The sequence below is a fragment of the Drosophila virilis genome, chromosome X (genome assembly GCF_030788295.1).
Source record: "Drosophila virilis strain 15010-1051.87 chromosome X, Dvir_AGI_RSII-ME, whole genome shotgun sequence".
Classification (NCBI taxonomy): Eukaryota; Metazoa; Arthropoda; class Insecta; order Diptera; family Drosophilidae; genus Drosophila; species Drosophila virilis.
In genome coordinates this window covers 2,922,003-2,947,805 of record NC_091543.1, presented here as the reverse complement: position 1 = coordinate 2,947,805, position 25,803 = coordinate 2,922,003, and the positions used below count along the sequence as shown (strand labels likewise).

The following is a 25,803-nucleotide window of genomic DNA, read 5'->3' as shown; positions in this document are numbered from 1 at the left end:
TGTGAGTGTGTGTGTGTGTGTGTGGAGGGGGAGGGGGAGGCGGGGGGGGGGGGGGGGGGGGTGTGCAAGCATGTGTGTGCGTAACATGAAGCTGGCCATGTCGCAACTGACAACAACAAGAATAACAACAAGAAAGCGTACTCTAGTCGGCACTGCTCGACTACGAGATACCCTAAGCCCAGCGTCAAGCATCCCTCGAAACATACTGGCCTATTTGTACACTCTATAAATACCAGGTTTGTAGATTGTAGCTCATATACTTTTCGAGCTATGCCTAAAGAAAAATTGCTCGAAATCGATATTTATCGATATTATCGATAAAAAGAAGCAGATATTGACAAACAATCATGAGCTTGTGCTGCATGTGACATAGAGGAAAATGTATGTATATTTAGTTTTTGGTTTTAAGGTCGATTTTGATTTGATACATTTGATACAAATTAGATACATTCGACTCTTATAATATTGGAGATAAATTCAAAGAATCAAAGGCTGAAAATCGATATTTATCGATTGTTGAAAAAAAGTAGATGCCTTTCAGGACAATCGCAGTGAAATGTCTAGATCCATATGGTATATAGATATACAAAAGCCTTACGCTTGCCTTAGTACAACATACCCCTTTTCATGTTCAAGCCCCTTGCAATTATTACAGGGTATCGTATGGCAGGCGTAGGCGGCGCCGCTGCTAACCAAACGGTTCCGCAAAAGTTGTGGGCCAAAAACTTTTTGCATTCATAAATCATTTCTCGCGCTCTCTCTCCCTAGCCCCAAGCAACCCCTTCATAGAGTCCAAAAGCACGCCCCCATCCCCCTAGCTACCCCCCCCCCCCCCCGTCCTGCTCCCGTCCCGCTCTCGGCGCACACTTTACCTTGCGTAGCAGTTTTTTAAGGTGGAAAAAATACTTTTCGCTGAATTTGTAGAAATTTTCTCAACGCGCTGCCAGGTGAATGCCTAAAGGGTTGAGGCGGGGGTTTGACAAAGGATTCGACTAGGCATGGGGCTTGGCTTTCAGCTCTCATATGCCACACACACACACAGACACACTCGTACACACGCACACTAGACTCGAGGTAGAAACTTGCAACTTGTTGCGAGCGCTTTGGGTTACACATTGCTGCCGCGTGTCCTGCCCGCATATCCTTGTCATTTTTAATTTATGCACAGAAATGAAGCCGAAGCAAGACTCCCCTCTCCTCTCACAGCCACTCTGCTCTATCTTTCCCCTCTCTATCTCACTCCTTTTCAAACTTGAACTTTGGCTACAACTTGGCAGGCAAGCAGCTGCCCCTTCCCTCCCTCCACTCTTCCAGATAGTTGACTTATGGCCATATCATATCGTTGGCCTCCTCCCCCTGCTTTACCTTATCCTTTTGCCTTACTTTTGCAGCTGCTCAAGCATGTGGCATACAATTTAATTGGGTTTTCCAGCACCATCAGCATATGGTCTTTAGATTAAGTTATGAGTGGAAATTGTGTATCGTTGGATTTTCTATTGTGTTATCGATATGTTTCGATTTTCGATGAGTTTGTGCAGTTTTTAATAAATCGTCATATATTACTCGGTTTAAAGACTTGTTGAGCTTTGTTGGAAGCTAATGTGCCTGGTAAATATTTGACATGCACTTTGTATACAACGTTGCCAAGCGGCAATTGATTTTTGCACATCTGGCAGCACTCCAACAGCCAGCTGGTAGCACCATTCGAAAAAGTCTTTGCCTTGCTGTGCTGCCTGATAAATGCATGTCAACTATTTACCAGACAGTTGAACTGTTAAACTGTTGGACAAAGGCAAAAACTGGTTTCAGTAATTTTGACTACAAAGAGCAACTTTAAAGACATGTGCTTTAGTTAGAAATACATAGCTTGGGTGAAGTTTTTTTCAAATAATATTCGACGGTCTTGTCAATCGAGTTAATGCTATGCATAATGAATCATAGCTGAAGAGATTGTAGCAATTTTTGCTTGCGTTCAGCAGAAGCCACAGCTAAAGCAATAAAAGCAGCAGGAATAACATTCAGTTGAATGCCTCGACGGTTTCTAGTGCTCTGTGTCCATCACAAACGCAGCCGCAGAGCCCGAAAGCAAGCCCAGACCCAAATGCAACTCAGCTGCGGCTATATAATATAACAAGGCTGTCTCAGCCCTGAGGGCCAATCTACTTGTTATACCCTCTAATGAAAGAATTGCACGCTGTGGGCACTGACAAACTGTCTTGGGATGAAAATAACATTGGCTTATTAACAGCTGTTGCTAACATTTCGAACGGTAACAGCTGTTAAGCTGTTTAATTTTCGATTATAGATATCTGTTAAGCGGCTGTTAATCACTTTCAATCATTAACAGCTGTTAAGACACTGTTACTCACATTTCGATCATTCACAGATGCTATTGATTTGTTACTTACATTTTGATTTTATAGCTGTTAACCAGCTGTTAAGTGGCTGTTACTAGCTGTTATTAGCAGCTGTTAAGCAGGTCTTATTCACATTCACGATCATGAACAACTATTGAGCAGCTATTTTTACAGACACAAAGCTTTGCAAAGTGGGTTCGAACACCAGATTTCCTAATTTAAAATTAAACAGTTCCATCCAGCGCTACAGGGTATGCTTTAGTCGAGCTTTGCTTGTGCGCTGCCCAAAGCGTGCTGCTGCGGTTGCAGTTGCATCTTGGGAACGCTAGCGGGGTGGCGACAAATGGCCAGGAGGGGAGACGGAGGTACGGTCAGAGAGATACAAGCTGTAAAGAGCCGCAATTTTTACATCCTGAGCCCAGTGCAAGCGTCCAGAAAGGATATGATGATTTTGTGGGAGCGTTTGCAACGGCCAGAAAGAAGCAACGAACCCAAAAGGAATATACTTTAATTCTCGAGCAGATCGAGTAACTGGGTCAATTTTGATATGTCTGCGTGGATCTTGAGAACGATTCTCGGACTCTAAGCACCGAAGTTAAGACAGGTCCCATTTTCGAAAGTCTGTCCCAATGTAAAGAAGAAGCACGGAGCTGGAATGCCTGTAGCCGCAGCTTAGAGTATCTACTAGTCGAGCACGACCCACTTGTGTTTGTTTTATCTTTGCGCTTTGGGATTGGCTCGAGCTTTGGACAGCGGCAATTGTAGCGAGTGCCCGCTGTATCTACCCCTCCCTTCCTTTCACCATCGCTGTGGAGCTGCAGCGCGCATAAAAATTAAAAATTTCATTAAATGCACGAAAAATGCTTCAAGTGGAAAAATGTAATATCCTTTGGGCACAAAGGATATGCGCATATAAATGCAAATGCGCCGCACGGCCAAAACGATATGTTTGCAGCGGCCATCGAAGGGCGTCGCCAGGGGGGGGAGAGCAGGCGACAGGGTTGTGGGTGAGGGGCGGGCCAGTGTGACATGCATGAATGCACATGGCCTACACACACACACACACGCACACACACACACACAGAGAGAGACAAACACATGCGTGTGCTTGTGGTTGCGTAATTAATGTGCGCATTTGATAAACAAAAGGCGAGCAAAAAGCGCAGGCAGCAAAATTTATTTTGTTAACACGAAACTGATAAAACATGCACTACAACAAGCCGCACCTTAAATACCCTTCCATGAAAGCCGGTCTAACCGTACACGAAAACAGGAGAGACAATGTTTCAATTTCTTTTGAATAAACACAGTTCAAAAGAGAGTTTATATAGATGCGACCGATTGTTCCTATAGAAGACATATATATATATATATATATATATGTAAGTAGTATAAAGCATAAAGTATGCAGCAGCTGGTAATATTTGACTTTTGGCGAAGTTATCTTGACCGTGAAGCTAGGGATTTTCTCGGCACGCCGATGCATATATTTGTGCTAAGCCTGTGCGGATATGTTAGAAGCTTGAAGCTTGTAAGTGCGGAGTTTAAGGAACATATCTTGGAAATCAGAAAACATTTTGTCATACAACAACTCATTTTGCGACAGATTCTTTTTATATATAATAAAGAAGTGGGCGATTCTTAAGACTTGGCTCAGATATTAACAGCCTAATTAAGCTAAGTAGTGTCGGTTCTGATCAGGATATCTTGTTGAACAAAAAGGTTTGCCATACAAGAACCTGCCCTTCGATCGATCATTCCTATGGCAGCTATATGATATAGTGATCCGATCCGATCAGGTCCGATTTATGCAAAGTTTCCGTCCGACTTATGCAAAGTTTTCCCGGACGGACAGAGGAACATGGCTATAACGACTCGGCAGTTGATATCGATCAAGATTATATATATATATTATTTGGGGTCGGAGATATGGAGATATCTCTTCTATGCGTTTTACATTCCCTGACAGATTTATGTTATTCCATTCTCTTAACAAATCTTCTTATCGAGTGCCCACTGTACTTTGAACAAGCCTTAAAACAGATAAAGAGATTCTTAATAAATGTGAGTCAAATGCAAATGTTTAACTCTCAAGAAAAACTAAATATTGCATAGAATATTTCAAATGGAAGTTCCGAATGAATCTGTACTCACAGTTCTTTCAAATCCAAACTAATTGAAAAGAAAATATGCCCCGCTGCAGGCTACGCTTAAGCTCTTACTTGATGAACTAGTTCCGTTTAGAATTCGGTTCATATGAACCAAATGTGTACAAAGTCCAATCGGAGTCTTGTTTATGGCATCATTTAAATACAGCATTCGATGACTCTCCATACCTGGCTTGCATATTTGCTGTTCCAATCAATATGCTCCGAGTAAGTGTATTTAAAAATTTGGACTTAAAACGTTTGCCAAATATTTGGAATGGCGAGTTTTTTTCCCGCTGTCTGCGAGCTCTTATAACCCACAATGGCAATAATTTGCTTAATAAGATGCCAACTGCCAGGCACTCACACACACGCGCACACACTCGCACACACACACATCTGCACGTAGCAATATATATACACATATATATATATATAAAAATAAATAGTCAAAGTCGTCGTCGCAAGTCAAAAAAGTTGCTAAATTAAAAGTTTTTTGCTGCCGCCAAAAATAAAGTCACCAGAAAGTTTTTTAACTGCTGTCCCCCCCCACCTCTCCTTCCCCTTCCCCCCCTTAATCCACAAATTCAAAATGCAAATGCACACACACACGCACAGTCACATATGTGTGTGTGTGTGTGTGAAACTTGCGCTGGCAATTATGAGCCTGGCTGAGAGGGAGCTGGGCCCATTTGCCAGCGAAAATACGAAATGGAAAATGGGAATGGCAATAAATGCGAGCAGCTTGCAAAATTCAAAACTTAAAACTCGAAACTCGAAACTAAAAGCTCGAGAAATGTGAGTCAAAAGTCAGAAGTCGGTTGTGCGCAATTACGCACAAGAGTTGCCACACTGTGGCACACGATAAAGGCGTTGCCATATCTATCCATGTTCTATATTCTACATATTTCGAAGGATTAAAACATTTGAGGATCGTAAAACTAGAATGTCTCCCTGGAGGAACTCTCATAAAAGAACTGGTTTGTTCATGTGATCATGTAAGACTTTTGTATTTTTAATTAAATGTGAGTCAAGAGTTGCCACACGACAAAGGCGTTGCCATATCTATCCATGTTCTATATGTGCGCTATTTCCTGAATATTTTGAAGGATTAAAGCAGTTGAGGATCGTAGGAACTAGAATGTCTGCGCACAAAAGAACTAGTTCGTTCAGTTTTATATAGCTTATAGTTTTCTATAAGCAACGTTTGCTGTTAGCTGATGTATCCACATATTTCTCCCTTCCAAAGGATATAAACTAGATCAGTAAATCGAACTGGTTCAATGTGACGATCTGGTTCACCTGACGCCTGCCCTGTTGAAGCCACGAGTTGAACTCTTGTTATTTTCATATGTCAGCACATTTCCTTTCTGACCTCCAACCTTCAGCTGGAACCAGTTGACAAACTAGTTCGTTAAGCTCTATTGCTTCAACCTTTATCTAGCTTCGCTTGCCATTTGCATTATCTAGTATCTGGCTTATCTTGCATATAGATGCGCTTACTTGGAGCTAATTAAATGGACTTGAGCCCCCATCTGCCCATTTCCTTCCAGCTGGAACCAGTCGCTAGTTCAGTGTCGCGATCTGATTCACCTGGACAATGATCTACCAAATTGAACTGTTTTTTTTTTTATGCCAACACATGCCCTCCCTCCAGCTGAAACTAGTTTGTTAAGCTCTATTGCTTCAACCTATCTAGTATCTGGCTTATCTTTCATATAGATGCGCTTACTTGAAGCTAATTAAATGGACTCGACACCCATCTGCCCAGCCGCCCGTCCATTAAGGGAATTAACTGGGGCTATGGCTGGTGTCCAGTTGTGAACGGGGCCTGCAGTTGGAGCTGTTCGCTTGTCGCCGTCAAATGTTGCTGCTGCTGTGGCCGTGGCTGCTTTGCCACCTGTCACTTGTCTGTTTGGGTGCAGTGCAGCCCGTGGACGAGTACCGGCCCTCGGAGCTGGTGAACGCCGCGCTGCACGTGCTGGAGAGCTCGGTGGGACCGCGCTTTAATGCGTTGTCCGTCATGGAGCTGTCGCGTTCAAATGCGCAGCATCGCTATCAGCGCCGCGCTTTGACCTACCTGCTGCGGCGGCTGAACGAGCGGGTGGCCGTGCAGCTGCTGCAGGATAAGCCCATCGAGCAGCCGCGTGATCACATCCTGTTCCTGGTGGACACGCCGCAAGCGTTCCGTGCGCTCCACTTTCAATTCGCCACCACGCTGTTCGATCGCGAGTTCAATTTCCTGATCTTGCTCAGCTGGCGTGTGCAGGGGGAGCAGGCGCTGCTGGCGGGTCTGCACGACATCTTTGCGAAATGCCTGCGATTCCATGTGCTCAACGCCGTGGTGCTGGTGGAGTCAGCAGATCCCAGTGTGGTGCACTTCTATGGCTATCGGCTGTACGCGCCCGACTGCAATGTGTCCATCACGCCGAAGCTGGTCAATCGGTATGCCCAGGGCCAGCTGTTGTCGCGGGGTCATCTCTTTGGTCGTGCACTGCGCAGCTTCTATGGCTGCCCGCTGACTGTTAGCTGGTATCCGCTGCCGCCGTTTGTCATGTTCACCGGAGATCGCGAGGATCCGCAACAGCGGCTGGAGACGTGGCGGCTGACCGGCGTCGATGGGGAGCTGCTCAAGCTGCTGGCCAAGATCTTTAAATTCCGGCTGCGTTTGTTGCCGCCGTGCGAGAAAAAGACGCTGGAGCACAGCTACAGCTACAGCGCCGACGACTGTTTCCACCAGCTGGGCGTGGGCAACTCCTCGGTGGCCATCGGTGCGCTGAGCGCCTCCCATTTGCATCGGGAACGCTTCTCAACGACCTGCTCGTACCATCAGAGCGCCCTGGTGTTTGTGGTCCGCACGGATCACTATTTGGGCGCGGTCAATCAGCTGGTGCAGCCCTTTTGCGGCACCGTTTGGCTGGCGCTAATCCTCAGCTGCCTCGCCGTTCTGCTGCTGCAGTGGGCCTGGCGCCGGCGCAGCGGCTACTTTGATCTGGCGGCGTGTGCTCTGCGCGTCCATACCACGCTGCTCGGTAATCCGCTGGAGGCGCCGGCCGTACCGCGAGCGGGTCCTGTGCGCTGCTACCTGGGCGCCTGGCTTCTGCTCGCGCTGGTGCAGCGTGTCGCCTACCAGGGCAAGCTGTACGATGTATTCCGGCTGCCCTACTATCCGCCGGTGCCCGAGCACATTGCCGAGCTGCTCGAGGGGGACTACCAGTACCTGTCCTCGGACTATGTCGACTACTTTCCGCAGCATCGCACACAGCTGCGCACGTTCAACTACCTGAGGCGCTTCGAGGAACTGGAGGCGGCCGAGGACGGAGCCCGGCTCACGACAAGTGCCCTGCTGGGCAACTTGGCGCACTACAATCATTTGAACTGGCAGCACAGCCGGCTGACCCATGTGCGGGAGCACATCTACCTCTATCAGCTGGTCATGTATCTGCGTCGTCATTCGATCTTCAAGTTCGCCTTCGATCGCAAGCTCAAGCAACTGCAGTCGGCGGGCATTGTGGGCCAGATCAATCGCTACTTTGAGCACCGTATGCAGCACGAGCCCTACGCCCATGCAGCGCACGAGGTCTCCCCTATACGGCAGGAGATGTTCTGTGGCTTGTACTTTATCTACCACATGATGCTTCTTGCCGCGTTCCTTGTCTTTCTCCTCGAGCTGATCAGTCTGCGTGTCATCTGGCTAAGGCGTTACTTTATCTGAATTATAATCTAATCGATTCCCACCAATGTATTTGCGCACACCCTGCTCTAGTCAATAAATCGATTGTTCTACGTTGAGCCTCTCTATGCGGTTCTCAGACTATTAAAGTATTCACCTCAGCTATTGCAGGACGCTAAGCCTCTCTATGCAATTCTCAGACATTTGACGCATTTACCTTAGCTTTGATAGCTTTAAAGGGACCGTCTCTATGCGATTCTCGAACATTGGAAGCTTTATGTTGACGCTCTCTATGCGATTCTCAATCATTGACAGCTCTATGTCAAGCCTCTCTATGCGATTCTCAGACATTTAATGCAGCAATTGTTGTCGTCACAAAGCACCGAGACTGATTTAATTGACCCATTTGGCTGGGGCTCCATTTTATAGAAGTCGGCACAACTTTATCCATTTGGATGTGCAGCCAAGTCCTGTTCCGTTTCCGACAGCCGAAGCTGAAGCTTTGTGGCAACCCTATGCCAGGGCTGTGCACCAAATACCAAATAGCGTAGCCTTAGTTTTATACACATTTGCCATTATGACACCGCCACAAGCATTTGTTTAACGGGGGCGGGCAACGTGCCACAGAATGCGGCGGCCTCGTTAACCAGCAACAAAACAACAAAGACGAAGCAGCAGTAGAAGGAGAAGAAGAACAACAACAACTCGAGTCGGACATAAAGCGAACTCATTAGCCTACATGGCCGCATTTTCCGCCTACACATGTGGGGCATGCAACATGGCGCAAGTGGCACACACAAATGCGACAACTGTCTATCGGATGGGGGCGTAGCATAGGGGGATATATGGGGCAACATGGTCGCTGCTGGCTGTCTGCTTGCTGCCGCATGCAGCTTGTTGCAAGGCTGCATGCTACATATTTTGTTTGCTTAAATGCCGGAAGTGTTGCGGGGCCTCACAGCCTGGCACCGGAGGGCGAAGAGAGCGCAGCCGAGACACTGGATGACGAGCAACTGGCAACTGGCAACTGTCCCTACGTGCCCCCTTTCGACTGGTTGGTTGCAAGCAACAAATGTTGTCATCGTGTTGCACACAATGTACGATTTGTGTTTTTAGTCCAGTCAGCAAAAGGTGCTGCTTGACGGTGGAAATGGAAGGCGGACAAACTGATTTCTAGACATGTCTATCTAGACCGTAACAGAAGACATCACAATCATCCATTGTCCAACAGCTATTTACAGTCAGCAATAAAAGTTTACGCCCCGATCTGACTAGCAGTTAAATCGGACGGCCAAACGCATGTGGATCGACTCGACTATCGATGCTGTTCAAGAATTTCTATACTTTATGGAATCGGAGATGCTTTTTTCTGCCTGTTACATGCATTTCCGCAAAATCAATATACCCTTTTTACCCATTTGCAATGGGTTCATACAATTCCCAACCATTTTATACAAGTTCACGCTTTAATCAATATTAAATGCTGTATGCTGCTTAAACTTTATATACCCATTGAAAATGCATAGAAAGGGCATATTGGTTGTGTGCACTCTTGTCCGTCTTTCCCTCTATTCCATTTATTTAAGGTTCAACCTGGGGAACTAAATGCGCTAGAAACTGAAAGTTTTCAATGTATATGACAGATATGACCTTGGCCTTTGGTATTAACAGAACTCATGTTCATGTTAAGGAATCAACCACTTAATTTTCGAGAGTTCAAAGTGGAGTCGAAAGAACATTGATATTGTTTGAAAATGTGCAACTTTTTGATACAAGAATATTCTTAATTTAGTATCCCACTCGACCATGACTAAATAAAAGACTATCCGTAGGTTTACTTTCAGTATAGTATGTATAGTTAAGAGTTTGTCGTAGATTATAACGCATACCCGGAGAAAGGAATCTACTTTTCTTTTTATATATAATTGAGATCTTTTTTATATAATTGAGATCTTTGCAGAAATCTTTGTATACTTGTCTCTAGATAGATTCCTTTCTCCGGGTATGCGTTATAATCTACCAACACCTTTGTGTTGGTAATATTTAGACCATGTCTACCGAGAAGGAAATAATTTTTAAGTTAAATTATTTGGGCGATTTAACAATAAAGTTTCGGTTTGGAATCCCGTTCTTAGCCGACGGCCGTAAGAGCGGAAGCTATTTAGAAAGTAATCTTGATTTCTACCAAATAATTATAATAATAATTTTGGAATTCAAAATATTAGTACAAATAGTTACAACTTTACTGAAGCTATTTCTGTAAGAAAAACATTTAAGGAAATGGATAGATTGAGTTTCTCAAGATCAGCTTTTATATAACATGCCATTTTATTTCATTCCATTCCATTTAATTCCATTCCATTTGATTCCATTCCATTTAATTCCATTCCATTCCCTATTCCCTACCATTTCCATTCCAGTTCAAAATTGTAATAAAATATTAACATCTAGTTGAGTTCAATTGAATGCAGGCTCTTTGGGCCAAAGCAAACACAACAAATGACTAGTTCAACATTCAGTGGAATGCGAAAGAAACCGAATGATGCGTATGATTGCAATGATAGCCAGTGGAATGCATCATTTGTTGGCTGTAACTCATTCAGTTCCAAAAACAAATGCACGCAAATGAATGTTAAGGCATGCCCATTAAATGTTGTCAGCTGCAGTGGAATGCGTGTCATTGCGAATGACAAGAATGTTGCACATTCGCCTGTTGTTTGACAACACATTTCGTGGCATTCTAATAACTCCGGCTGGATAATTGATGTGCGTGTCGCGACGCCTGAGGCCTGAGGCCTGTCGCCCAGCCCAGCCCCCAGCTCCCGGTAACAGCTGCTGCCCCGCCCTCCCTTCTCACCGTACAGATTCCCACCAATGGGCACACACTTGATACTCGTCAGGACGTCAGTTCGGCGTCAGAGCGTCTGATAAGCGCTGATAACAAAGGTAAACAAAAACGCCGCCCAACCCGCACCGCCCCGCCCCACGTTTGCCCAGCCGCCTCAGTTTGGCGGGAAACGCTGCAATTCGTCGGCCTTGGCCAGCGGCGAGGCGCATGCGCCAGCCGAACGCCCGCCGGTCCGAGTCCTTCGCCCACATCGGCCGACAGCGTATAAGAGCTGCCAATAATTTCGACTCGCAGCCAAATAAACTGGGAAATTTTGCGTGTCAAAAATTAACTGGCAGTCGAAAGATCGAATTAAATTCCCGATAAGATCGTCGACTGCATGGCAAATGAGACGAAAATTAATGCGAACAAGAAGAAGCTTCAGCTGAGCTGGGCAAACGTGGGAGGTCTGATTGACGGGCGGATACCCTGTAAGAGAGCTAATAAATTATTTGGATAAATAATTCGAGTCTGCATTTATTCATGCGAATAAGATGCATCACCTCCACTGGCAGTCGGGCCTGCTTGGCGAGTAGATACCCTCTAAAAGAGCTAGTGAAACGCTAACGATGGATAGATAGATAAACAATTAGAGTCTGCAAGTGCTGGCAATTAATGAGAACACGAAGAAGCTTCAGCTGAGGTGAGAAAACGTGGGAGGTCTGATTAACGACTAGATACCCTGTAAAAGAGCTAATGAAATACTTAGATAAATAATTCGAGTATGGAAATTCTAGAAATTAATGCGACTAAAAAAAAGCTTCTGCAAGTGGTCAAATGTAGGAAGTATAATTGACGAGTAGATACCCTGTAAATACTTAGATAAGCAATTAGAGTCTGCAAATGCTAGAAATTAATGCGAATGAGAATAAACTTCGGAGAAGCGAAGCAAATAGAAAATGTTTGACAACGAGATACCCTGTAAAGCTCCTAATGTAGTACTCTTATTAAGTAATACAGCCTGCAAATGTTGACAATTTATGCTAATAAGACGAAGCTATAGAGTGTGTAAAAGTTTGAAAATGTGACAAGTGTACAAACCCTGTAAACACTAAATAATTGTTTAACTAATTGCAAAAAAAGGAGCTGCAGTGTAATTGCCGGCTAAACACCCTGTAAGCAGTAACGAAATACTCTCATATACTATCGATGTCCTTGACTAGTAAATACCCTGTAAATGCACACTCCCACTCACAGGTATACACGATATGTAGTCGGAGTTGCCTGTCACATATATCTGCCCGTTTCCAAAATACCCCTTATAAACGTACAGGGTATAATGCGCAATTTGCAATTTCAATTAGTTGACTTTGGTAGGCAGCACTGCGTTTTGGCCTTGGCTTCGGGCCCGCTTCTGTGTCTGTCTGCCAAGCCCAGATGCGAGCTCTGCCTCGCTATAAAAGCAGCTGCCTGCACGGAACCAGTCAACAGTTCAACCGTGGTTCCAGTACGTTTCTTGACTGGTTCGTAAGATGCTGCTGCATCTGCCCCTCTTGACGCTCATCGGACTGCTGGCCAGCGCAGCTTGGGCAGCTCGTCTGCCAGCCCAAGCCTATCTGCCACCGCCTGTGCCACAGCAGCTGCTCCACGTGGAGCGCCAGCAGCAGGAGCTGGGGCTGTCACAGCAGCAGGAGCTCGGGCTGCCACAGCAGCAGGAATACGCACTTGATCTGCCACTGGAACCCTACTGAGCACAGCAGCCGTTCATATTTGTGTTTTGCTGCCAACGCGTAAGTCCTGGGCAAAGCGCCGACAGAGCGATACCCTGTGCTGGGCATTTAATGAACTAAACTCGATCTATTGCCTATTTCAGTATTTGGTCCCACTAAAAACTGATTTGACCACACCTAAAACGCATTTGGTCACACTTAAAACCAATTTGTTTTCACATGAAGATGAAGAGATGAAGCTGAAGGCAATCTCTTTACTTTATATATAACTATAATGCCTTTAAACAGAAATATTATTATTTTACTTCCATATTAAAATTAAATGAAACTAATCCAATTTTTTAAGCTTGGAATTTCTAAAGACTTGTCTTGACACTTGGTTCATATCTTATTTTATGAACTTTGAACAGGTTTTAGTTGCTTGTGTGATCAAAAGAAAATTTTTATAAGCGGAAAAAATGCGTTAAATATGAAAATAAAATAGAAGATATATACAAAGCTTAGCAAGAAATTTGGAAATATTTAAATTGAGCTGATTTAACTTATTTTGATTTCGGGGCATGCAAAGAGCAAAATCTGTCAGTTAAGTTGGGTTTTCTCGGTGGAGGGTATGCACGCACCCACACTCAACTTGTGCTGAAGCAAGCTTTACCATTTCTTGCAATCAGTTAATATGCCCCTATATTGAGCGTTTCACAGGGTATTTGAAATAGTTATAGCTGCAACTGTGGCATCATTGTGCATCATAAAAACGATGAGAGAAGTCAACTCTTTGTCGTTGGCTGCACAACCGCAACATAATCCCTGTCCGCAGTTCCCAGTTCACCGACTCCCCCCCCCCTCGTTGGACCTTACCTTCCTGATGCAAGTCAAAACTTTGGCCATGTGTGCGTGTGTGTGTGTGTGTGTGTGTGTGGATGCGGTTTAATCAAGTTTCGCCACTTAAGTTTGAGCTCAGGTGGAAAACACTCAAAAGCCGCCTGACCAAACCGTTCGGAGAACTGAAACTGAACCGAACTCAAGCCCAAGCCCAAAAACCATAGCCCCCCTCCCCCCGCAAACACTACCACCCTCCCCCCTTTCACAAGGAAACCCTAGCCAAACTGCCGTGAAAAGTTTGAAGAGCTTTACGACGTTGGGTCTTCTGTTTTCGGTGGTGGACTTCTGGTTTCTAACCTGTTACGCATTTGCCGGCTGCACATGCTTGTCCATTGTTTTATGGCCACTTCTCTGCCCCGACTACGTCCATGCCCCCGACCCCGTGCACGCCCCTTCTCTGGACTACACATTGCGGCCGAGTTCTTTTTCTGGGCTGGCCACAGCTTGTCTTTTGCTGACTTTCGTCTGACGGCAACTTTAAAATCAATTAAATTGAGTGCCAGCATGATTGCGCAAAATGATTGTGCAAGCTGTATAAGTAGCTATGCACAAAATTCAACATGCTACAATCTTTGCCCCCCCCCCCCCCCCCCCCTCCTCACGACTCTCAAAAAATCGTGCAAGAGTGCGCCAGCCACGTCTGCCCGACTAGCAGATACCCTGCACACAGTGTCTCGCGTCCGCTTAACTAGCAGATATCCTGCATTCAGGGACTCGCGACTGCTCGACCAACAGATACCCTGTATCTATAAGATATTTTGCACTTACCGCCTCACGACTGCTCGACTATAAGATATACCTCGTCCGGCGCCCGACTAGCATATACCCTGCAACCAGTGGCTCACGATTGCCCGACTTGCAAAAAGTAACGACAGATTACACCTTGCCTCTCAATTACAATTATTATTAATTCGATTATTTTTCCTGCGTCCTATCGATATATCGCGGAGCAACTCTCCATAGCAGGGCTGCATGGAATTATAAATCTTGCCAAGACAAACGGACAGTAGAGTAAGATGGACTCCAAAACTGCATACCCTTTGCAATGGATACAGGGTATACAAATATATTTATATTATATACACATGTATATTATATAAACACATATATATGTATATATATTCATAGCTAGCGGGCTGCATGTTGATTTTAAGTTAAGCTTTCATTGAGTAATTGAAGTAAAATTGGGTCACTCAGTCATTTTTTTAAAGCATAAAAGCTTCTTATGTCTTCTTCAAGTCAAAAGGAAAGCAAATGGTATTGTAAATAAAAGAAGGTGAAAAAGCACTTGTGCTAACCTGTATATATCCTTAACTAGACATTGGCCTGGAGTTTGAACCAGCAACCTCTCTTTTACATAGCTCATCTGACATAGACTGTAAGTAGAAAGCATGAATATAAATATGTATAAAATAAATAAAAGTAAATTTAAATAGAAAAATAAATAAAATAAAATTTAAAAAAAAAAAGAAAAAATTTAAAATCAAATATATAATATATAAGATATATAAATATATATATAAAGTAATGAGATTTATACATATATATTTACATATATGTAAATAAGTAGAAAGCGTATTTCGTAAGACTTATTTCGCAATAGAGCGAAGTAGGCGATGGTCGGCTTATTCAATTGTTTTGGGCCAGAGTTGAATTGAATTCAGTCTAGTCTATAATCTGTTGAAGGGCAGAGCTCAAAATCTTTCGAAAACTAATCAAAAATAAAAGGATTGACTTGAAAAACAACAAAATACAAATCGCATACAGATATGTATCCCAACAATCGAGACAGATTAATGCCCCAGAGGCAGAACGGAAGAACGGCGTATGGGCCGCCGGTTTTGAGCTTCGCGAATCGAATGCTTGTCGTGGAGCGCCTGATGCAGAGACTTTCGGGCCTATGGTTGTCGCTTAGCACACACTTTGTGCTTGTGAGGAAACTGTTCGATCTGGTCTTTGGCCGTCTAAAGAGCTGGGTGCACATTCGGCTGGGCCGGGTGCCACCGACGGTCAGAGATCTGGCGGCGAGCATTGAGACATGCAATTGGCCAACTGCCTCGATCCGGTACATTGCCTGCCATCCGACGGGCATGGAGCGCGCACTGCTGACCAGCATGGATGTGGCGCTGCTCTACTCGGATATGCGTGTGCCGCCCCAGCGTTTGACCTCCGCCAAGCAGCGGCATGTGACCTGCGCCGCATTCCGACCCTGGTCCAGCTCTGAGCTGGCGGTGGGCGGTGCCGGCGGCATTTGCCTGTGGAAGCCGCTGCCCACAATGCCCCGGATGATGCAGATCACCTGGTACGGCTACAAGCCGAAGGACTTCATTGTCGATCTGCAGTGGCTGCAGACGGGCACGCATCTGGTCAGCGCCACGCTCGGCAATCGGCGCATACAGATCTGGCATCCGGAGCTAAGGCAACTGATGCAGGAGCTGCACGTTCCGCAGCCAGGCACCCATTGCTGGGTGATGCGCTACCAGTCGGACATACTGCATCTGATCAGCTTCCTCAAGTCGGATGCGCCCATTTTGCGTTATCGCAACTCGCTGAAAACGTGGAGCAGTCAACTGACCAAGCGCATGCCCATCCAGACGGCCGCTTGGACGGCACGCGGCAACCATTTGATGTATGTGGTGAAGGGCTCTAGCAAGGTGTACGGCTCCACCTCTAGCATGGTGATGGGTCCCTTTCGGCATCCGTTCATGGTGTGGAGCACCAGCGAGGTGATCGATCTGCGCAGCTTCTACTGCAACTGGCAGCAGCACGAGGGCGGCCTTGTCCAGTCGATGGTCATGGATCCCCTGAATGTCTATGTCGCGTTCATGTTCAAGCGGCGGCCCTTCGTTCTGCTCTGCCTGCTGCACATTCCGTTCAACTGCAGCCTCAAGCTGAAGCCCATGCAGCTGATCCAAAGCGCCGACGGACATCCGGACGCCTTTCCCACATGCATCACCTTCGGCTTTATGGATCGCGTCGCAAGCCATCGGGATCGCAGCCTGGTCATCGGCTGGTCCACGGGTCGGCTGCAGATCGAGGAGCTCATCGCCCAGACTCGCGAGGAGGCGCTCCTGTTCGAGGAGCTAGAGATTCGCCATCCGCAGCAGGTCTTCGAGATTGATTTATATTAGTTTGCCATTACTTGCATCTTTAACGTCTGCTCATTGCATTTTAAAGAGTTTCTCACTTTTTTGTTTTTATTGTAAATTTGGTTTTATCGTTAATAAAAATCCAAACTAGGTTTACTCCGCTTTCTGCCAGTGTGTGCAACAGACAGTCGAAGGCATCTCTTAGCTAGCTTGGAATTCCAGAATGGTTCCTCATTTCCTGCTCCTCGGCTTGCAAATGGTGCAATATTTGTTATCCATGCACTATATTCCTTCGAGATTATCTCAGGCAACAAACAACGGAAGGGGCAACTCTGAGGTAGATTCGAATTCAAACCTGAATCCTACATGCTTAGTTATCCAAGTGGCTCATCAGCTCATAAACCTGCATATGGAAGGCTTTCAAGATACCATGCAATATATTTCTTGACTGTTTATTCCAGAAAGACAGGCAGATGGATTTTGATAGCCTGCATTAATTGTAAGGGGAAGTTTGGACAGTATGCAACAGACAAGAGAAAGGAAATCTGACCTCATAAAGTGTATGGACTCTCAAACATGAGAAGGAGGTAAGTCGTTTTGGCAAGGTCCGTTTGTCGCTCTGGAATCGATCTTAGGAACTACAAAACCAGAGAATTGATATTGGAAATACATACAAGGATTTTAAGAGATAGCTACTGATAAATAATAGTTCAGAATTGCATTCTTATAGTCAGAGCCTTGCCCTTTGGCATATACAAACTTCTGTAGGCCCTACATGAGCGCTGGGAATTACTCAAAGATCGGATCTTAAGCACCGAAGTTGTACCAAAGTGCATTTCCCCGTTGATGCTGGGTATCTGCTAGTCAGGCACCTCCCACCAAAACAGTTCCATTTGTTTCGGACTTATCCCTTAAATTGTTTTATCCACCAAAACTGAATTAGCCTTTAAAACATTTATCAAACCAGGTTAACCAATCAATTTGTTAATGGAACACATATGTGAGAGCTTGCCGTAGTCGACTAGCTGCTACCCTGTAAATGAGCTAATTATTATTTTATTTTTATTTCAATTAATAATTGTATTATTAGCCTTTTTGTTGTTATCATAAATATACAAGCTATTGCAAGGAATGCCTTTTCGTCTGCAACTGCTGACAAAAGTTCAAAAATTTTGTTTTTGCCTTGGCTCGTTTCATAGTAAAAAGAAACTACATTACGAGTTCGAACCCAGTTTTTAGCATACAAATCAATGTTGGTTTTCACTGCAAGTTCAGTTATATATATCTAGCTATATGCAAGCATTCGTACCTTAAGCTCAACTTTTTATAGGATATAGCATAAAGTCAACATACCCTTAGCGTGTACGGCAAGTGCAGGGTATGCAACTAGTCGAGGCCATAGAAATGAAATGGGAAAAAAACCAATATAAGAATATATAACAATTATGTGGCTGAGTATAATATAAAGGTAAGTGTGTGTGGGCGGGTGTGTGTGTGTGGGTGTGTAAAAGCGTAGCCAAAGTCAATTGTCAATTGTGTTGTTGTTGTTGTTGTTGTTGTTTGTTAGCTTCATTATTTGCCAAGTAAAAGTAATGAGACTTTTGTTGCCTTGTTGTGTTGCACATGAGTGCGCCTGTTAAGCTTTATATTTGCACACACTCGCACACACACTCGCACACACACTCGCACACACACTCACACACACACACACACACACGCACACAATGCATTTGTAGAAAATAAGCTGCCCCGCCCCTCCCCCAGCCCTTCCCCGTGCAGCCTTAGCTTTAGCTCCGTGTGTGCTGTTGGCCTTTTGTGTGTTGGGCAAACAAAAGCGCAAAGCGTTGACAGCCCGTGGGCCGCCAAAGGGTCGCACAAGGCAACAACAACAACAACAACGACAACAACAACAACAATAAGAACAACAAGAGCAACAACAACAACAACAACAGTCGGGCGCAAACAAAGCGAAACCATTTGGCAGTGCACGCCGCAGTCTGACTGCAGGCAGACAGACACAAGGGGGGAAGCGGTGGTATCTGCTGTCGAGGGGCGGAGGGGGGGAGGGGGGGCAGCGTCCCAGCTGGCCAGCTGGCGATAAGGACTTGCAGCTGGGCCACAGGCGAACGGACGAGTCCTTTTTGGCGCCTGCATTACCGATAGAAAATAAATTAATTTTCATAATAATTGGCCGCATCGGACCCAGCTCTAACCCGGCCCCGCCCAACGGCCGCTCGCCCAGCACAGCTACACTCATAGAAAAAGTCGACTATGTTGCATTTTTCTTAAGTTCAGTTAATTTTCGGGCTTTTAAGTGCAATTTTTGCACATTTTTTGGACTTTAAGATTTTTGATACTAAGAAAAAGTTGTTCAAATTTATTTGTTGCCTTTTAAAAAAAAAAAAAGATTCTGCTTTTTAGAAAAAGAAAGCTCAAAAGTTCAAGCACATTTATATATTTAAAAAAATTTCTTGATAATTTTTTGGCCGAAGCTTTCTGTTTTAAAGAATTGTTTTTCTTTTTTAATTTCTACAATTGTGCTACAGATTTTTGCTTATTAATTTTTTAAATTTACGCCTGCCTTCACTTTTTGCTCAGTGTACTTTGCCGCATTGCCTTTGGCCATGAGTTAAGGGCGAGCGGGTTGGAGGGAGGGGGGCGGGTGAACCCTTTTCTGCGGAACTGAGCGCCAATAATAATAACATTGTTAACACAACGTGCGCATGTAATAAAATCGTTTATTGAATTGGCCATAAATTTTCTCTAGCAACAGCCGCAAATTCCCCCTGCCAGCCCCTCAAAATCCGACCCCCCGCATAGTGTTAAGTCAAAGTTGCAGTCACTTGGGCAATATTCCAGAGCAGGGGAGGGAGGGGGCGTACGGTTTACGGGCGGTTGTGTGTGCCTTTTGCACTTGGGCCTTTGTGCAAAAGTTGAGCCAGAGTTTTAGCCAAGAAATCAGTCTCCCTCTCTGTCTCATCCTCGCTCACTCTCTCTCTCTCTCTTTCTCTCTCTTTCGATCTCGTTGTGGCAATTGAAGAGAACTCGCCGCAGGCGGAAACATTAGTCTTAGCCTAAGCAACCGCCAGGTGGGCGTTAAGTGCATGATAATCAGATTAGGAAAGCGCTTAAAAGCTGATGTTTAGTGAAAGCTCTAAGACTCGTTACTCGTTGGGAATTTACTCGTTACTTCTCTCATTTACTCGTTACATTTGCTTAGAGGCAACAAGTAACGAGACAAGACTCACAAGTAACGAGCGAAGTAATGAGTTGTGTTTTCAGTAACGATAAGTCAGTGAAGAAATTAATGAATACAGATACATTTGTAACGAATAAAATGTAACGAGTATGAAGTAAAGAGTGAGACGTAGCGAGTAACGAATTAAAGGGGTTAAATAAAAACTAACGAGTAAAAGGTAGAAAGTAAAAACTAACGAGTCGCCCCTCAAACAACAACATGAGGTAGAACTTGCCAGAACTGGATTTAAGTAAAGACTAAATAAGCTTTGTTAAAGCCAGCGAATTCCATTGGCTCGAGCAGATTGCAATGCCAAATCGATGCAGTGCAGCATCAAAGAGTTTAACAACAAAAGGTAACTTCGACTTGTTACAGCAGTCCTGTAAGATCTGCAGTGCATTGGCTTCTGCCATTAATTTGTGGCTGCGTTTTAACTACCACACATAAATTGCATGTAGTGCCATTAATAAGCATAAAAGCATTCGCCTTGCCACTTCGCCAAGTGCACGCGGAGGACCTTCCAGGCTCCCAGGCGCCCAAGAGTGTGTGTTCCTTCAGGCCCGGCCAATTCCCTTTGGTCTGGTTTTCGCTGGCTGCACGTCTTGCGGTGGGCCACTTGGCTTTCAACTGCTTTGGGGCGAGTGAAACACTTCAAATGTTTTCAATGCTGTTCAATAATTTGTGCAAGGACAACGGCGACGATAAACGCGACGAGCTGACTAAGAGATAAGTCCCAGCCCAAAGGGTTCCCCAGCTAAGCTAGAGATGCGCCCGTGTCTTTGGCGTGCATACGAGCAGGGACTTAAGTCTGCATTCCGTTCAGGCAGGGACTAAAGTTGATATGGCTTTCGTACGACTATATATTGGATACAGTCTTTTGAGCAGCTGAAATTGCTTGGCGCCCGAGCAGGGACTGTATAGTCTATCTATGCCTAAGGTGCGATTAACTCAAACCAAATCATATAGTTGAAAATCAAAGCAACCTATTCTTGTGTCACGAGCTGACCCAAGGTTGTCAGTGTTCTGGAAGAAGAAGTTGTTTGGCGCCCGAGCAGGGACAAAATGCTGTGTCTTTGAGGAAAGTCCAATGGCTTTCCACCAAGGTTTACATTGTCTTTGTCGAAACTCAAAAGTCGACTTCAATCGCAGCCATCTACCAAGGTTGTCAGCTCCAATTTGAGCCTACTATTAAGGTCGTCAGTATTGTGGTAGGTAAAATTGTTTGGCGACCGAACAGGGTCTGAAAATCGTAACTCCGTTAAGGACACGATGGAAGACGCGTCCGAGCAGGGACAAGAGACTGTACTTCCGATAGAATTCCACAGGCAGCCCAGGTTGTCAGTCTTCTCGAAGAAGAAGTTGTCTGGAGGAAAAATCCCGTGTCTCAGCCTAGTCGCAGCCATCTACCAAGTTCTACAGTTTTGTGGAAGGGACAACAGACTGTACTTCCGATAGAGTTCCACACAACTCTGATCCAAGCCTTCTACTTAGGTTGTCTTCTGGAGAAAGAAGTTGTCTGGAGACATAATAATGTGTCTTTGATTAAAGTTTCTTTTACGCCTGCTTTCGTGTCACGAGCTGGCACTCAGCTCTAGTGGCAGCAGCCCGTCTGGCAGCTTTGGCATCGTTTGGGGCGAAAAAATGCGCTTATTTTGAAGTGTTGTGCAAACAGTTGCATTATCACTGAAACGTCGTTTAAACGCGATAAAAGCAGCTCAGCCAGAAGGCGTTGCCGCTGCTCGATAAATTTTAGCTGCTCGCTAATTATGAAGTGATGCATTTTTCTGTGCTTAAAAGGAATGCAACAGGAAATTTGTCGCTGCGAATGGGTTGCAGTTGGTTGGTTGGTTGGCATAAAGGACATTCCTTTAGCACTCGGCAAGTCAAGTGATGTACGATGTGGAGGGGGGGGGGGGGGGGGGGGGGCAGGCACAATAGCAATAATGGAAATAATAAGGACAACAATAGACGTGTCCTCTGTCCATACGCTGAGCTCCCCTTCTTTCTGGCGCTTACTTCACTTTTAATATGTTAAACTGTGGACTCGACAGCGCACAAAAGTGCGGCATGCTTGGCATGTGGAATCCGGAATTCTTGCCCCGCCTCACACATGAAGCCGAACGAGGGGCGTTTTGGTTTAGTTCATAAAATGCAAAAGAAACAAGCGAGAGTGCTGCACACGGCAGTGCACGACTAGCGGCTACCCTGTACACTCCCCTAACAATTATTCCAGCTACTCGATTAGCTTCAGTCTTTATCCAGTTGCTGGCTCAAGCAGTTGCCGTACAAGTCAGATATACCCTGTTTCTACAATCTCAATGGGTTCGGGGTGTAAAAAAAGTTGAAGAAGCAGAAGCATAGTGAATCGGGCTCCCGGACTTCACATAGATAGCACACACAAAGCAAGTGCACAAAACTGAAAACTGTAGCCAAGCACTTTTTGATTTATGGACTAGGGTCGAGGGGTATGGATAGGGGCTATGGGTAGGGGGCAGGGAATTGGGGTGTGCACTCTGCTGGCTAGGACGAGATCGGCGGCGGGGTTTTGGTCGGAAGTGTAGACAATTTGTTAGAATTTATACAAAAACGCAGGCCGCTTTGGCCAACGAATGATGGTTTTTTCTTTTTTCTTTTTTTTTTTTTTTTTTGGTGCGAGTTTCGAGAGGGGCGTCTGGCATATAAAACCCGAGTGGCATTTTATTTTAAAGTAGCTCAAACAAATGCCCAGGCTTTTGTGTAAAGTTAGAACTAATGATTTTCACTTAAGGAAAGGGAATTAGGTTGGCCGAGCGGGGGCAAGGGCGAGGGAGGGCTTAGACCCGGCCTAGCATCTTCTGGCTGAGACATGCCCTACACAGATTTACATGACATTATGTCATTGTTGTTGTTCTTCTGCTTGTTGTTGTCTGCTTTTATGACGTCAATTATGTTTATGAATGTCTAAACAAAAACTTATATAAAGCCTTCCATCGCTCGCATTGTCCTCGTTGTGCACCGCACACAAGACAGGGTGAGGGTGAGAGATGAGAAGAGCGGGTGGGTGAGTGGTTCGTGGTGCGGCTGTATTCACAATTTTCGGGTAGTTTGAGTTTAAGTGAATTTATTACCATGAGCAAAATTTATTTAAGCAGTCAAATGCACGTGAAGTGCATCACAAGAAAGCTGTCACACAGTCTCAGCTGACGTCAAAGGCGTTACAGGATATGCGGAGGGCCAGGCCCGAATGCACATACATATGTAGGAGGCTCAAGGGCTTCTTTTTTTTTCCAACTCAACTCCCGCTTGTGGCAACAGGGTGACTCGTGAGCTGAAACTGAGCTAGAGTTGCGCTATTCAGAGAGAACAGCTTGAGGCTTTCGAGTGGGTGTGTTCGATGTCCATTGAGTAGGCATCTTCCGGTTGTGAAGAGAAGAAGAGATAATCCCAAAGGAAGAAGCTAAAGAAGCTTAAACATCCTGTGACGTCCGAGTCGGAAATTGACAATAATAGGTTATAAGGTTTTTAATCTTAAACAAAAAATGGGAACTTTCTTTCGAAGTTGGATTTAATAGCAGAAGCTTACTAGTTGAGCTAGCTGTCAGAGACATTCGTATATTACAGCACCGGATCAGGGACATGGGAATAAATCTACATGAATCTCAACTCCAAAGCCAACTAGTTACAAAGTGGAACCTTTAGATATTGTGACGCCCGAGCAGGGACTAGAGAATTAAACAGCTAACTAGTTCTTAAATGGAAGCTATTTATGCTGGCTTTCAATTTGTATTCTATGGCTGCAAAGATCTGAAAGCTAAGGCCTAAGATCTTTAGGGACTTGACATACAAGTAAAAACAAAACGTCAAGCGCCCCAACAGGAATCTTTGAACATTGTGGCGCCCTAACAGGGCATAGATTTAGATCTTAGAGGGAACTTTTTTACATGGGTAGCGCCCGAGACACCTTGAGCAGCTGGACTTGACTGCTGTTGCCGACTGGTTCTAGAATGTCAAGCGTCCAAACTGGGACCTTCTGGCTGCCGAGCAGTCTCTGGGCTCAAGTGCCAACAGCCGTGAGACGCCCTAATGTCAAATGTACAAACACATTGACAATGACGGGGCCCATATAAAGCGCACTTGTGCCAATGACTGACATCTTCTGCAGAAGGTGGCACAAGAGAGAGAGAGAGAGAGAGGGAGACACGTTCGTGCCAGAGGGCAATGCAAATGCGGCAAGGATGTGTTTGTGCGTGTGTGTGTTGAGGCAGCTCAAGCAGTTGCCAGACGTAATTCCAACTGAAAGGCACAGACACACAAACTCAGAGACTCAGAGGCACAACAGTTGCAGCACATGCATGCAGCACATGGAAGATGAAACATGGAAGTTGAAGTGGCAACCGTTGACAAGGATGTTGTTGGTCGTCGCCGCTTGAAATCAAATCAAATTCCCCGACAAGCAGCTGCAGAGAGAAAGAGAGAGAGAGAGAGAGAGAGTCGTCCAGTCGAGAGCTGGCCGCGAGCTGTTGAAATTTTTGCCTTTTTCTTTGGAGTTGGATTGTGGCCGACCTTGAGGCTTAAAGCCTTAACCTCAGTGCAGCTTAAGCAATTAGAGACCGGCACTTGTCGCAAAAAGTTGAAACGCGAAATGCGCAAAGCTCGAGTGCAGCAACATCTTCACGAAACAGCACTCGACGACCCCGAAATGCTGAGCTCAACTTATCCTCTGGCTGTGCGTGCATATTACGCTTTTCGCACGATTTGCTCTCGAGTGCTTACAATGCCACCCCCTAACCTCCAATCTCCAACCTCCAAAGCCCTATTCCCCGATTCCCAACCCCGGCCCAACCTATTCTGTGCCTCTTCGAGTGGCCACGCCCCATTGAAGAAGACTCGCATCGAGTCGAGTTCAGCTCGCAGCGCACCTACAATTTCCGCATGTCAACTGCACTTTGCATGAGTGCGTCCCAGCCCCCAAATAACCATGCCCTAAGCGAACACCCGCCCGCCCCCCTCCACTCCCTTCGATTTTACCAGCATATATATAGAGCTGGCATTTCCCAGGCACATTTCCCCTGGTTTTCTATTTGGTTTGCACACTCTTTTATTTTTTCTATTGGTCTTTCCACTTGATTTACACACACAACAACAATAACAAAACCACATTTGACTGACTGACTGACTGATTGACTGACTGACTGACTGACTGACTGACTGACTGACTGATTGACTGAGTGAGTGGCGTATGCCATGTCCCGGCTGCCTGTGGACTGTTGATTTATATGCACGTCGATTCGACGTAATTGAAGACGTGATCGAAATTCAAATTTTTGATTTTTAGACCCGTGACTGCATTGACCTATCCCCCATCTCCCCACTCACCCACTCACCCCTCCACCAGCATTATCTGCCCCCCGTTCCGCACATATTCGCAACGTTGGCGGGCTTAATGTGATTTTGGTTTACGCTCTCGAGTACAAACCCACACAACCAGCTCCTCGCCCCGCCCAATCCTTCCGCCGCGTGCCTCGTCCTGCGCAATTCCCATGTTCTGCTGCTGCTGCTTCTTTTTTTTTTTTTCCATAGTTTTGTGCATTGAATTAATTTTCATTTTTGGCAACAAGTGAGCCCTAGCTGCCGCTGCCGCTGCCGCTGCCGCTGCCAATCGCCGCAGCACCTGTCGCATTCCATCAATGAGCCGGCAACGTGGAACGAGGCTTCCCTTGGAGCTAACCTTCCGCTAGCCGAAATCCTCAGTCAAACCAATTTGGTCTGCGCAGCGAGTGGCTTAACAACAACCAGCAGCAAATCATTGAAAGCTTTGTCAATTTCACATTTTATCAGTTTAAGGACTGCTCTAAAATCGGAACGGAGTCTATTAGCTAAGCTG

The 25,803-nt window shown here is 45.4% G+C and overlaps 3 protein-coding genes and 1 long non-coding RNA gene across 6 annotated transcripts in view; 3 read left to right on the top strand and 1 right to left on the bottom strand.

Annotated features, from left to right (window-relative positions):
* The window catches only part of LOC138911008 (uncharacterized), a 220,360-nt gene that overhangs the window by 44,371 nt on the left and 150,186 nt on the right, over positions 1–25,803 (bottom strand). For all 3 annotated transcript variants that reach the window (XR_011416291.1, XR_011416289.1, XR_011416290.1), the window contains exon 8: positions 14,912–14,989. This is a non-coding gene — a long non-coding RNA (uncharacterized lncRNA). The remainder of the gene's footprint in view (positions 1–14,911; positions 14,990–25,803) is intronic.
* Positions 6,369–8,232, top strand: Ir7a (Ionotropic receptor 7a). Its single transcript, XM_002058066.2, has one exon. The coding sequence runs from the start codon at positions 6,369–6,371 to the stop codon at positions 8,217–8,219; it is 1,851 nt and encodes a 616-aa protein (XP_002058102.1). The 3' UTR covers positions 8,220–8,232.
* On the top strand, positions 12,483–13,217 carry LOC138911007 (uncharacterized). The gene is made up of 2 exons (XM_070207777.1): positions 12,483–12,794; positions 12,878–13,217. Exon 1 carries the CDS (start codon positions 12,537–12,539, stop codon positions 12,753–12,755), a length of 219 nt encoding a protein of 72 aa, XP_070063878.1. The 5' UTR covers positions 12,483–12,536; the 3' UTR covers positions 12,756–12,794; positions 12,878–13,217.
* Positions 15,276–16,856, top strand: LOC6634619 (aladin). The gene has a single exon (XM_002058068.4). It carries the CDS (start codon positions 15,383–15,385, stop codon positions 16,742–16,744), a length of 1,362 nt encoding a protein of 453 aa, XP_002058104.1. The 5' UTR covers positions 15,276–15,382; the 3' UTR covers positions 16,745–16,856.